At 39.9% G+C, this 14,842-nt stretch overlaps 1 protein-coding gene across 1 annotated transcript; it reads right to left on the reverse strand.

The window, feature by feature from the left end:
• Window positions 1-1,117: 1,117 nt before the first annotated feature.
• Window positions 1,118-14,467, reverse strand: LOC143364146 (uncharacterized). The gene is made up of 3 exons (XM_076804643.1): window positions 14,436-14,467; window positions 4,754-4,913; window positions 1,118-4,129 (listed from the first exon to the last, which is right to left on the reverse strand). The coding sequence occupies exons 1-3, from the start codon at window positions 14,465-14,467 to the stop codon at window positions 1,118-1,120; spliced, it is 3,204 nt and encodes a 1,067-aa protein (XP_076660758.1).
• Window positions 14,468-14,842: the final 375 nt, after the last annotated feature.

The raw sequence follows: 14,842 nt of genomic DNA on the forward strand, positions 1-14,842 counted from the left end.
CAAATTGAGAGAAAAGGGCTACATACTACCACTATTTTGAAAGTGAGGTATCAGGTACAAATAAGCCTAAGCCATTCCTCTTTATTGTAAGGTACATGAGGAAGTAATTCCCGTTTATAGTTACTTGAATGAGAGACTTGTTCTGTGGACATTTATGATACGGATCAGGAAGTTCATTATTTTCGGTGGGATGCAGAGGCAATTCATAGTATACTAGGTCAAAAGTACCAGCTTCTACACAAACGAGTAGACAACAAAACCTTTCCAAAAATTGGAAACAATTGGAACTGCAAAAAGACTCCATTTCGAACAGTATCCTCGGTAGATACTCTTGATTTTCTGGAAATGACAGAAGTAGATTTAAAAATTCTTTTCACGGAATCTTACCAATTTTCACAAGCAATTTCATATCAGGCAGAAATCGTGGACGAACATAATAATATAAATATTAATTTATTGCCTAATCCAAGAAAATAATATCATTAAATTCGAAGTAAAATCGGAGTGATATAAATAAAAGTTAGTTCAAAATGTTACCTCAATATTTTTAAAACATTAAAAAAATATTGTTAAAATCAGATGAATAAACCATATAAGAAATTGAAAAAATAAAGATGACGTATGGAAAAAAAACTTTCCCACCGACGGGATTCGAACCCCAGGGTATCCGCTCCGTAGCCCGACGCCCTAACCGCTTTTTTTTTTTTTTTTCCAACAAAGCGTTTATTGTGCCAGATAACAAAACAAACAAACATATATACATATTTACAATGCGGAACAATAAACTTAAACGCTAAAAAAAAAGTATAACGGAATAATAACTTAAAAGACTAAACAAAAGGACCGGCAGTAAATCTTCTTAAGAGCTAGCGGGGATGCTTATGTACAGCGGGCACGGGTGAATAGACTGTACATACATCTTTGGCGTGTGTGGATTTCGATGATTTAGGGTCATGAGTTACACTTTGCTGTGTAATTTCTAATTTGTTTAACGCTTTTTGGTGTTAAACCTGAGCCAGGTTCGAACTTACTTTTAACTTAATCTTACGCTTACAGTTACTGCTAATACTGCTTGGGTTTCTTAATCTATGGGGCTTTGGCGTCACTATTGCACTAATTATGGTGGTTCGTCAAGCCACCAGTATTTTTTTGTGTCTTCTCTGTGGTCGTCTTCTGTATCGTATTTTGTGAGTTTGTGTCGGAAACGCATGTTTGTGTCGTTTATACTGCAGTTGTTGTTGTATGTTAATGTTTTGTTGTAGGTTTTTCTGTTGTAGTGATATATTATTGGGTGTCCGTGTATGTTTTGTATGAGTCCTGTGCTGTCTAGGTGTAAGAATGCTTCTGGTGGTATGTAGCCTGTGTGTCTCGTGTATTCGTGGTATAGTGGGTTGGGGTATGTGGAACTGAATATTAAGCTGTTATTGTGTATTTTACGTGTGTTGGCCCAGTGGTTTCTGGCTAGTTTTAACAAATGTATGTCTATCCTGGGTATTTGGGCTTTGAGCAGAAGTTTGTGATTACTTATATATTTCGTAAAGTTGGATTCGGGCGTTCTATAAGTGTTTAGGCATGCTCTAAGGCACTTTCTCTCCATGAGTCTGATTTTCTCCATAGTGCTGGCGCTTATATTAAACCAGATGGGGAAGCCGTAGAAGATTATAGGTTTTATTAACGTTTTATAGCATAAGATTTTGACAGTTGCGTCGAGCTCTTTTGAGTAGAATAATCTTTTATTAGCTGCGAAGGCTTTTTGCGCCTTGATAATTTGCGTGTTGACGTGATCGATGTAGTTTAGCTTAAAATCTAGGTGTACGCCTAAATAACGAACAACCTTTTTGTGTGGGATTTGGATGTTAGCATCTCTGTTGTCCCGTAGGTGAAAATGTCTGGCGTTCTTTCGTACGTCTCCGTTTGCGTCTGAGTTTGTTGAAATGTACGGTCTGAAAAGGATTGTCTCGCATTTGTTGGTGTTAATTTTTAATTTCCAGGAATCGAAGTAGTTCTGTATTTTGTCGAATAGGTCTTGTAGTTTAGTCTGTAATATGGAGGGTTTATTGTCGCTAATGTATATTAGAAGGTCGTCTGCGTAAGCTATTGCCCCTCTTTTGTTGTCGTCATTTAGGTCGTACAAGTTTAGCAGGTCGCTTATATACAGGCTGAACAGGATGGGGGAATTGACCGCGCCTTGTTGTAGTCCGTTGCGGACTTTGAATTTACTAGGTGAGGTGTTTGTTCCTTCCACTACCTGAAAATTCTTATTGTGGACCATGTTCCAGAGAATTTTTATGAGGTGTGGAGGGAAGTTTTTCTTTAACAGCTTGAAGAAGAGACCATCCAGCCAAACCGTGTCGAAAGCTTTTTCGAGGTCTATAAACACTGCACCTACGCATTCACCCGCGTTTCTTGCCCAGCAGATGTCCGAGGTAAATTTCGAAATTGCATGTACCGTTGAGTGACCTCTTCTAAAACCAAATTGTGTGTCCGGGATCAGTTTTTTTTCTGCGCAAACTGCTTCTATTGCAATGTTTATTGTGATTTCAAAAATTTTGCTGATATTTGGCAGAAGACTTATTGGGCGATAGCTGGCGGGGTTGCTATCGTCTTTGTCTTTTTTTTTTAAGCAGATTGTTTTGGCCGTTTTCCAGGCAGCCGGGAAATGTGCTCTGTTAAGGCAGTTATTAAAAATTATGGCGTAGTTGTAGATGAACCGTGGGGGTAGGTGTTTTAAGATGATGTTCGGGATATTGTCAAAGCTTGATGATTTTTTGTTGTTCAGTTTTTTAAGAATGATGCTGAGTTCGTATGTTGAGGTGAAGAAGTCTGTCGGCGTATCGTCTGAGTTTGGGTTGTCCGCTTTGTTTGTGTCTGAGAAGGTGCATACTGTTAAGTCGTTTCGTCTGTCCTCGTTTATTTCTGCTTTTAGTGTGTTTATTTTTTGAGTTATTATGTCCGTCAGCTCGGGTTTACCCATGCTGTTGTTCTGTGTGTGTGCGCTCTCGAAGTGCGCCCCTAATACGTTCAGTTTGTCGTTTATGTCCGTGATTAGTAGGTTGCCTGAGTCGTCTGTTTGTGTGTTTATGCTGTCTATGTTTGCGTTTGTTATCAAATCTGTGTTGCTGTTGTGTATTTTTAGCGTGTTAATGGTGTTCTGTTCTTTTGCTCGGAATATTTTGTTTATTGACGGGAATAAGTCTTTAGAGTTGTGTGTAGAGATGTTTTCTATTTTCTTTCTCCAGTGATCACTTACTGATCTTTGGAATGCTTTTTTTATTTCTTTTTTAATTATTTTTAGTGTGTATTTGGTTAGTGCTATTGGTGTGTCGTTCGCTGTGGTGTAGTTGGTGATTGCTGTCATTCTATTTAATCTGGTTATTAGTGTGCTTTTTAGTTTTTTTAATTTTTTTATGGTCGGTGTGATGTATCTGTCTGTAGAGTTGTAGTCGTTTGAGATGCGCGGTATTGTGTTGTCTATGGCGGAGATGATGCTCGTGTTCAGTTTTTCTATGTAATTGTCGATTTCGTCTATTGTTAAGTTTCTTGTGTTTGGAATTATTGTGTTGTCTGAGTTTAATAGATTTTCTTGAAAGTCTTGCCAGTTGGTTTTGTTGTAATTGTATTTCGCGCTATGGATTTGTTCGTCTATTATTAGTGGTTCGTTTGAGTCTAATGTGATTGTCATTTCGGTCGCCCTGTGGTCACTGTCATATTCATGTGTGTTAAGTCTTCCGGGTGCGGGTAGTCTGAGGAATTTAATTCTGTTATCTGCCAGGCAGATATCTATAAATGATCCGCTGTTAGGGAAGGATGGTAGAAGGGTGTTAAGTAGAGTCACTTTGTACTGTATTTCGTTGTGTTGTAGCCATTTCCTTAGGGTGACGCCTCTATTGTTGTTCGATATGTTATGCCAGTCCGTGTGTTTTGCGTTTAAGTCTCCTGCCAGTATATAAAAGTTGTCTATTTTATGTAATTCTAATTTTTCGAAGATTGTGATCAGGTCTGATGTGAATTCTTTTTTGTTACTGCTGGGGGCGTATGCTGCAATTAGGTACAGGTTTTTTTGCCTGATTTTGATTTTTACTGCTGTTGCCTCGAGCGACGAGGAGTGGTTGTTAGTTAGCTGGATGGTCTTGACATTGAGATTCCGTTTTATTAGGATTGCTGTCCCCCCACCCTGTTTCGAGTTGGGCCTGTCGTTTCTTATTATTGTGTAATTCTTAAAATTAAGTCGGTGCTTATGGTTTAGTTTTGTTTCGCATAGGAGGACCGCATCCGGATCATGTGTGCAAAGGAAGTCGGTTAGTGCTGCTCTTTTTTCGTTTGAAATGAGGGAGTTTACATTTATTTCTATTATTTTTAATTCGTGAAGTGTGGTGGTGTTTGTGGTTGATGCTGTGGCTGTGGTGTTGTGTGCAGTGTTATGGGCCATTTAGGGTTCCAGGTCTAGAGCTTGAGCTATTGTGTTAATTTTGTTGCTGTTGTCCTGGATTAGTGTGCGTAAGTGAGCTGTTTGTGTGTTGACTGCGGCGTCAATTATGGATTTAATTTGTTCGAGTAAGTTGTTCTGGGGTTGATTGGTGGGTGTGGAGTCTGTGTTGTGTGTTCGAACTATGTGCGCCTGGGTGGGTGGTTTTTTTGTGATGGTATTGGCTGTTACGGAGCTGTATGCTACTCCAGTTTTTACGAAGTTGGATTTTATTTGTTTTTTTGTTTCGCTTATTGTTTTATGTGTATCTTTTTTGGCCGCGATTGCCTCCCTCATTTCTTTGAGTTTGGGGCAGCCTCTGTATGAGGCAGGGTGTCCATGGCTTTTGCAGTTAGTGCAGTATGGGGGTGTCTCTGCTTTTTCTGTGGGGGACGCTAAGGATCTTTTACACTCGCCCGGGTTGTGTTGTTGGTCGCATTTAACGCATCTATAATCCAATGTTGTTGGTCGCATTTAACGCATCTATAATCCAATACGCCCTAACCGCTGTGCCAACCGGCGATGTTGTAAACGTTCCGAACATTCTGGTATATACCGCACAAAATACAATCCATTTTTTCTCTTAAAACATTTCTTAGGTCAAACACTTACTTTTTTCAATGTAATAATGTTTAAAATGACTTAATATATACCTGCGATAAAACCAACAAGTGTAACTTTCCTCCTAATAGCAGAAACGGCGAAAAAATTCGGTTTTTCTTGTCTGGACAAAAAGTGCCCACAAGAAAAAATCTAAAAAAAATTGAGGACACTGCCTGTTATGGTACTTTATCGGGGCACTAAACAGCAAAATAGCATGTTTTCATATTTTTGAGAAATGTACATTTTTCCGATTTTTTTGAGGTTTTTCATTTTTTACGACCACAGTTTACAAGAAAAAAATCTGAAAAAATTCTCAAAAATCTGTCTTAGGATCCAAAATATGCCACATTTTTTTCAGAATTTTAGGAAGCATCCGAGTGTGGGAAATGCGCGGAAAAGCGCGAAATCTAATTTACCCTGTAACTACCCTCACGGGCAAGATAGGGGGTTGAAATTTTGCTCAGAGGGGTTTTTTTGGGTCAGCTTTCGAATGGTTCATTAATCATTGAAAAACCTCTAAGGGTTGTTTTCACCATCTTAATCGGCTAGGCCCTTTACTACATACCAACACGAATAAAAGATAGATTTCATTTATTTGTATTCGAAAGGGCCTAGCCGATTAAGATGGTCAAAACTGCCCTTAGAGGTTTTTCAATGATTAATGAACCATTCGAAAGCTGACCCAAAAAAACGCCTCTGAGCAAAATTTCAACCCCCTATCTTGACCGTGAGGGTAGTTACAGGGTAAATTAGATTTCGCGCTTTTCCGCGCATTTCCCACACTCTGATGCTTCCTAAAATTCTGAAAAAAATGTGATATATTTTGGATTCTAAGACAGATTTTTGAGAATTTTTTCAGATTTTTTTCTTGCAAACTGTGGTCGCAAAAAATGAAAAACCTCCAAAAAATCGGAAAAATGTACATTTCTCAAAAATATGAAAACATGCTATTTTGCTGTTTAGTGCCCCGATAAAGTACCATAACAGGCAGTGTCCTCAATTTTTTTTAGATTTTTTCTTGTGGGCACTTTTTGTCCAGACAAGAAAAACCGAATTTTTCCGCCGTTTCTGCTATTTGGAGGAAAGTTACACTTGTTGGTTTTATCGCAGGTATATATTAAGTCATTTTAAACATTATTACATTGAAACAAGTAAGTGTTTGACCTAAGAAATGTTTTAAGAGAAAAAATGGATTGTATTTTGTGCGGTATATACTAGAATGTTCGTAACGTTTACAACATCGTCGGTTGGCACAGCGGTTAGGGCGTCGGGCTACGGAGCGGATACGCTGGGGTTCGAATCCCGTCGGTGGGAAAGTTTTTTTTCCATACGTCATCTTTATTTTTTCAATTTCTTATATGGTTTATTTATGTGATTTTAACAATATTTTTTTAATGTTTTAAAAATATGTAATAGGTTATCTCTATTCTTCTTTTAGGTTAGAATGAGGCTCAATTGCGTTTCTCTGTAGAACAAAAGAGTTTTATTTACACTATGTACAACATGATTGGTTTTCCATTAATCCTACCTGTAGAACAAAAGAGAAACAACATTTAAAGCTCCTATTCCAATTTCTATTTCTCCTCTTTTAGTTTTTAATTTTTACTGTGCTTCCACTGTGATTCTCACGTTCTCCTTTTATTCTTCTCTCGCTCCCTCTCACGTCGGTAACACAGATTCCAATCGTAAGAGAAGCGACGACACTTTCATACTTGTGTCGCGGTTTTCTTTACAAATATTGAGGTAACATTTTTAACTAAAATACATACAAAAATAGTTTTGCAGTATCTATTATTTCCTCGATTCTCTAATTGTATATGTTCATCAGTGCGGTCCTGTTTAACATTGTGAATATTAAAATTCATTAATCTAGTTTCTAAGCCTTGCGTCTTCAGAAATTAGGGAGGAAATAAGAAGAACTCTGAATAAATAACACGCAGCAAAGTATTGGTTTTTGTCAAATTGAGAGAAAAGGGCTACATACTACCACTATTTTGAAAGTGAGGTATCAGGTACAAATAAGCCTGTAACAGACCTGGCTGCGCCAGGCCTGTTCCTGACCGCACGCGCCCGAATCCGAGCCCCCGAACACGACCGACGGATACCGAGATCCGCCGGTACCCGCGAGCGCCCCCGCGAGCCCCGCATCACCGAACCGATCTTGGCGGGAACCGGAACCCGCCATGATGCGACACCGGCGCGCCGGATGCGTGACGACACCGGAAAAGCCGGCCGCGAACCGTACCGCACCGCACCCCCTCGCCCGGCAAGACGAGAGAGACGGACCGGAAAACGGTCTCTTTGGTTTTCCGCCGCGATAGCGATCAGTCGCAGGATCGAACCGTATTTACTAGCCGCCGATATCGACCGCCCGGGTACGATCGACCCGCGCTGTTCCGACGCCGAGAAACCGCCCGCCGATTCTCGCGGAATACTAGTTTGCCCGCGAATCTTAGAACCGCGAGTGTGCCGAGTTATTCGCGACCCGCGAACACCGATCTACGCCGCTGCGTGCCAGATCACCTGGAGAGCCGCCCCGAACGCCGAGCGATCGAGGACCGGACCCCGGGTAAGTACCTTACCTTCCCGTTAACCCGATACCTCCGCTCCCGCCCACACACCCACGGAGAGCGAACCACCCGCAGCCGGCCCCTCGCCGGCCGCCCTGGGGCACGGGCTCTCCGCCCGCCGAAACTACCCTGGTCCGGATACGCCGCCGCGTACGGCCCCGACCCCGCCGTAACCTGAGGCACGAACCGCGACCGCCGACCGCCGAAACGCGAAGCCGGGACAGTGACGAACGTTTGAAATACTCGCGTCGTTAATCACCCGTGCCCGACCGTCCGCGACCCCGCCGTAACCCTCGCGTTATCCTGCGAGAACCCTGGCACGGCGAGCCAAATCCGGCCGCGAGGAATCCGTGGTGACGAGATCCGCCGGGAAACGGACTCGTTACAAGCCTAAGCCATTCCTCTTTATTGTAAGGTACATGAGGAAGTAATTCCCGTTTATAGTTACTTGAATGAGAGACTTGTTCTGTGGACATTTATGATACGGATCAGGAAGTTCATTATTTTCGGTGGGATGCAGAGGCAATTCATAGTATACTAGGTCAAAAGTACCAGCTTCTACACAAACGAGTAGACAACAAAACCTTTCCAAAAATTGGAAACAATTGGAACTGCAAAAAGACTCCATTTCGAACAGTATCCTCGGTAGATACTCTTGATTTTCTGGAAATGACAGAAGTAGATTTAAAAATTCTTTTCACGGAATCTTACCAATTTTCACAAGCAATTTCATATCAGGCAGAAATCGTGGACGAACATAATAATATAAATATTAATTTATTGCCTAATCCAAGAAAATAATATCATTAAATTCGAAGTAAAATCGGAGTGATATAAATAAAAGTTAGTTCAAAATGTTACCTCAATATTTTTAAAACATTAAAAAAATATTGTTAAAATCACATGAATAAACCATATAAGAAATTGAAAAAATAAAGATGACGTATGGAAAAAAAACTTTCCCACCGACGGGATTCGAACACCAGCGTATCCGCTCCGTAGCCCGACGCCCTAACCGCTGTGCCAACCGGCGATGTTGTAAACGTTCCGAACATTCTGGAAGGGGTCGTAAATCCTCTTCCGCACGACGCGAGGCACGCTCGGGTTGCGCTACAACCCCAATAACCGTGTCTCTGGTTTTCGTCAAACGGACGAAAACCAGAGACAGTAAACGCACATTTTTTCCAGCCCTTGGTCTTCGTCACCGGACCTCGGCCAAGGGGCAATAAATTAGCTGCTAGCCAGTTGGCTAGCATGGCGTACATGGGCCACTTAGGCCTTCGTCGCGCTGCTCCGGGGTCCCATAAATCGCGCATCTTGGGAACTCTCCCTTATTGACTTGAGGTGGGGACTTCCTCCTCCACCGGTGAGGGCTGTTTCAGAAGATCCTCCGCCCTCAAGTCAAATCAACGAATGGGGATGATTCTTCCCCCGAAAACGGGCCCATGGCCAAAAAATCGCGTCACCACCGAGGTGACAAGTAAGCGGGCCTCGGAGCAGAGCGGCAGAATCAGCAAAGTCGGCATCAGAAAAAGTCGGCTTCAGAATCAGACCACAAGTATTCGAGTCAGTAATCGCGCCATACCGTACCACCGCTACAATTCATTGTATCCAAATTAACTAGTCACCCAAGGTTAGTTCGGCCGGTGACAGGGCATTTGTTAAGTTTGAAATAAACTCTATTTGACACAAACGCGCGCATAATTTCTTCCTAAAAACGAACAGCCCAAATATCCAGAAGCTTACAATCGACTGGCGACTCTCGTTGTAATCTTAAACACGACGGAGTTAGAAAAGGCAAAAAGATAGGGGAGAAAAAGAAAAGAGAATAGAAAAGGAAAACTTGAGAAGACAGTGACAGCGATAGGGACAGCGGAAAAGAGTCATAAACAGAGAAAGCTAAGAGGTAGGCGAAGGACCGAGACTAACGAAAACCAGAATCCTGGCGACGTTCTCAAGGATGCATTGGAAATTCGTGAAGGGCCGGTTACCAAACGTACGACTAGCAGACAGGAAATAGAGAATAATAGCGTGACAGAGTTGGAAAGGAAAGAGAAATTCTTAGAAGAAATATATGCATTGGCGTACGTGGTGATATTGCCACCACAGTATCAAGAAGGGCACATTCTGACGTTAACAGTCTTTTTATTAATTAACATTTGATAATTAACTTTTTCAAAAAATGGAAACCTATTTTGTTGCCTCATTTAATGCATCTTGATATTCTTTACAAGAAAGTGTTAACCTACTTTCATGAAAAAATGATTTATTTAAGAGATATGAGAGGTTCAATGTGACGATCATTTACAACTTAACATCCGCAAATATTGGAGAAGTATTTTAGAAGAGAAGAAGAGAAGGGAAGACAAATAATGAAGAAGTATCGATTTTTTCACATAAGTAGGTTAACACTTTCTTGTAAAGATTATCAAGATTCGTTAAGTGTTACAACAAGAAATATATGTTTCCATTTTTAAAAAAGTTAATGACCTTTATATATCCTGTACGTGTCCACCTATAAAAAAAAAACTATTAACATCAGAATGTGCCACTCTTGATACCATGTAAATCAAGTGGTAATATGCGGAGACCTACCCTCTATAATTTCTTTTTAACTCTTTCCACGTAACGCTGTTATCATTTGAAAATCTATATGTATAAATGTTCAAATCGCTTGATAATTTTAGTGGTGCTGTAGTTATGCCAGACAGTGTATCTAGCTGTATACGTGTATGCGTACCTAATCCATGTGTACTACCATAAATTAAAAGTTTCATGAATCATTCTGTTTCTGAATGAAAATAATAAAACGAATATTGACGTTCTTAACGCGAAAAAAGAGACACGTGGTCCACATGCTTTTAAGTGTGAATAGAAGTGATTCAGACGGTTGTCCTTGCCATTATAACAGATTTTTTAAAATTCTTAAGGAAAGTAATCCGAATGAACTATGAACTTTCGGTTACCACAACGGTTTCGAGAAGGGGTCAAACTTTCAGACCTATGTACTTACTGTATATTATAGAAACGCAGCAACGTCAGGAGCAGTTGTTGCAAACTTTACTCCGTAACATCACATCGTCCTATGCTTTCGACGATGCTCCGGAAGTTTCGGTATCAATACGCTACGTACAGCCTGATGTAAAGACCTTTAATTGATTTCTCATCGTATGTCGTTACTACCGACTAAATTCCGTTGGCAGAGTTGAAGTTGTGGGGCTAGTACATTAACACTAGATTTACGGGACCGGTCAAAATGACGGGTTCTAATATTTTTAATTAAATATTATTAAGATTCTAAGGATGCATACATAAGAAATTATTTAGCAAATTTATTTCTTTAGGTATATATTATTTTAAAAATATTACTAAAAATGTGGGTAGCACGTTCTTGTTATTTTTATGAAGTAATGCAAAATAGTCGCTTTTAGTGCTCCGTAAACCTAGTGTTAAACTGAATTAGAACTCGTATGTTCCTAAACGAACTGCACGCGCAAACTTATACAACAGTCAAATTCTTTCGACAGTAATCAACTTTAGCATCGTACGATTCCTCTATCTTCTGAGGAATTATAAAAGCATAATTAGTTATCGAACCTATTTGGTTGTCTCACAAGTTTGTTTTGTCTTCGACCACTATGCGCAATACGAATCTAGTATATTATCGAAATAAAATTTCGATAAGCTGAAATAAAATATCAACAAACAGCTACAGTATATAAAGTTTAGATTGTTTTTGGAATAAATATGATTTTTCTCCTTTAAGGTCGTGTGAAGGTCAACATAAATTTGTATCGTTGAACTCGCCTTTCTATGAGCTGAACGGTGGAAAACCCTATTAAGTTCTTAAAGGAAACAAAATTACTGACAAAAATATCATAATAGACTATATGTCAACCACATGTTTCTCAATCAGACTATATGCTACTTTGCACCGGTCATTCTCTCTGAATATTTTTTCCCGTATCATGAAAAGCAACCGAGCCACATATTTTAACTGCTCAAGTTAGACAAGACACCCTGCGTGCTATACTGCATGTAGTATAGACTGGAGTTGCGTGTGTTTCTGTTGTTATGGGGTCCATTACATTGTACAAAACTGGGACTTGAAATTAGGCACAGGGTTAAACATATTTGATTTCTGCTGCATTTTCACTGTGTACAGCGAATAACATTCTTCTGGAGCATTGATCTGGGATATGTTTAATTGAAATCAACTGTCATTTACCGGGATCGAGTGGAAGTTCAAAAGTGGACGAGTTTCTTGGTCGAACAATCAGACAACTTGTTAAACTTGAACATGTTCCCAATGAGTTCTTTGAGTTTCGCTACACCACGTTCAAGTGAATTCGAACTCGTAAAGCATGAACAAGCATCTCACTTTGTGACGGTGACCAATCTTAGCCAAACAAAAATTCGTCAAAGTTTCGTGGAGACACATTTTTCTAAATCCTGGATATAGTAAGATCGATCGTCTCTTATCAACTCGTATTATTTTTAATTTTTAGATATATGAATTATATTTAACCAGTTAGTAAAATGAGGGAGGCTAATGCAATGAAGTGACAGGGGGATAGGAAAATTAAAGACTACAGAGGTGAAATAAGTAAGAAGAACAGTTTAGAACAGAGCTGCTCAATATGCCTACACTCCTCGTCAGAAAGATAGCCCAGGTGTGCTATGTTTAATTTCTCAATGACGCATGTAAAGTTTTACGTTTGTGACGTATAATATCAAAACTTTATGAGCTCAGAATATGCGGGTCGTTGAAAATAATTAAAAATATTATAAGGTTTAGTGTGCAACAAAAAAAAATTGTTTTACTTTAAGAAAGAAATGATAGCACATGTACAATAAGAAAATAATAATGAATATAAATTTTAACTAACAATAATTACTTATCAAACATATATACTTATTTAATAATGGGTACATCCTCCTTTATTTTCTATTACTTCTATTGTACGATTTGGTATCGATTTATATAGTTTTTGGATGTAATTTTGACATTCGCGTACAATTGCATTTTTCAATTCTTGTACGTGTTGATACTGCTTTCCATTCGGGTATACGCCGCGAACAAGTTCTGCCCAGCAATTTTCAATAATATTAAGGTCCGGGGAGCGTGCAGGCCACGGCAAAACAGATATATTATTTTCATTAAAATATGATTGGACCAATCTTGATGTGTGTACAGATGCATTATCTTGTTGAAAGATGTAATCAGGTCCAGAGATGCATTCTGCATGATTATTTATTTGTTCTTTGATTAAATTTATGTATTGGACACTATTCATTCTCCCATTGATGAACTTGATACTTGTCGTGCCGAAATAACCGATGCCGGCCCAAACCATTACGCTGCCTCCTCCCATTTGTCGTCGGATTGCTGACATTGTCCCTTTTCTTATGTCATGAAAATAATATTCGAACCCATCAGGACCATCCAGGTTAAATTTTTTTTCGTCCGAAAATAGTACTCTTTTCCATTTTTTTCCCAATGCACTCTTTCTTTTGCAAAGCGTAAACGTTCTGCTTTGTGTTTCGTTGTTAACGGAGGTTTCTTTTTTAATTTTAGCCTCTTAATATTTTTGCAGGATAATAGAACTCGACGAACACTCGAAACACTGGCACTAACACTAGATTTTCCATTATTTGCTTCGTTGTTAACTGCGAGTTGGAAGCTACACGCATAATTGCTCGATGACGGTCGACCAGTACTTTTCTTTTTGCCATAATCTTCAACATTTTTTTAAGCAATTGTGTATTACTTTACGACTTCTTTTTATTACTTTCGATATTTTCGCTACTGATAACTGTTGCTGTTTTAGTTCAAGAATTTGCTTTTTTTCAGACTCGTTTAATTTTTTTCCGCGTCCCATACTTACAAATTTATATAATATTGTACTGTAATCTTTACTCGTTGATAGATCATGAAATACTGAGCATTTCTAAACATATTAACAGAGTGTGCTATCATTTCGACCTTAGTATGGAACAGTTTTTCTTTGTTGTATACAAACATCTACGACATTGTGATTTATTTCCAGCAAGCCGCATATTCTGAGCTCATAATATTGTTTTGATATTGTACGTTACAGACGAAAAATTTTACATGCGTCATTGAGAAATTAAAGATAGCACACCTGGGCTATCTTTTCGACGAGGAGTGTATTAGCGGGCAAGTGGGCACGCCGATGCCAGTGGGTACAGCAACGGGCAAAGCTACGGACATGTGACTTACAATTAGCGGAGTCGGCAGCTCAGCCGTAGCTGGCCACGTAGCTGTGACAATGCGTGTGACAAATGCATGCAGCCTTGCCCGCAGAGGCGTGGCTTCGCGTCCGCCGTGCCGTTCTGTGTATATGCCCAAGCAGAGTCGCCAGATCAAGACTTGTTCTCGCACTCTAATTTCCCCTTCTACCGCGCTATTCCCCACACTTCCGTCGCTGCCCGGTCGCGTGACACGTTTCGTCTCTGTCGTGCATACTCCGGTACGAGCAGAGAGAGGGTAAGTTTTTCCCCTCAACTTGTGCTCCTTCCCCTCTTCTGGCGACACTGTCCTCGGGGCAAGAAGATCGCTGCCCGTACGTGCAGACATTGATCAGCTCTGGTTTAGGGACTATTATATGTGTTGTATTTGTGACCAAATACTTTTTGGATTCACTATACATCTTTAAACAAACGTACCTTTCTTAAGTGGTACTTAAAAATTGATTCCCTATTCTGTGTTTACTAAATACTTAATAAACACAATTATAATTTAAACGTATGTTAATGCGTTCTTGAATACACACCTAATAGAATTCAGCATCAGGGAGAGGGGCATTGTAATAAGACTTCCCCTAAGAAGCATTCGTGAATCGAACTATTTACGGATTTCTAGTTTCATTTTTGCTCTACACATTATTGCTCTTCGACTAATAAAACTCGAGCTGACAATCTACCGTAGGTTCTAACAAATGGTAACAGATAACGGATACGAAAAGAGTCACACCGTTGTGAACGATAAGGCGGAACGACATTGACGAATAGGCTTCCGTGCAGTTCCGCGAGGTTTTCGCGAGTACAATTCCATTGGCAATGGACTCGAAACCGCTATCATGCACGGTCCAGAGCAATTCCAATAGGCGATCCATTATCTTTAGCGGCGTCAGACCAATCGATTCGCCACTCTCCTTTTTCTGATTCCGTCCCTCCTCCC

Source organism: Halictus rubicundus, unplaced genomic scaffold (assembly GCF_050948215.1).
Source record: "Halictus rubicundus isolate RS-2024b unplaced genomic scaffold, iyHalRubi1_principal scaffold0295, whole genome shotgun sequence".
Taxonomy (NCBI): domain Eukaryota; kingdom Metazoa; phylum Arthropoda; class Insecta; order Hymenoptera; family Halictidae; genus Halictus; species Halictus rubicundus.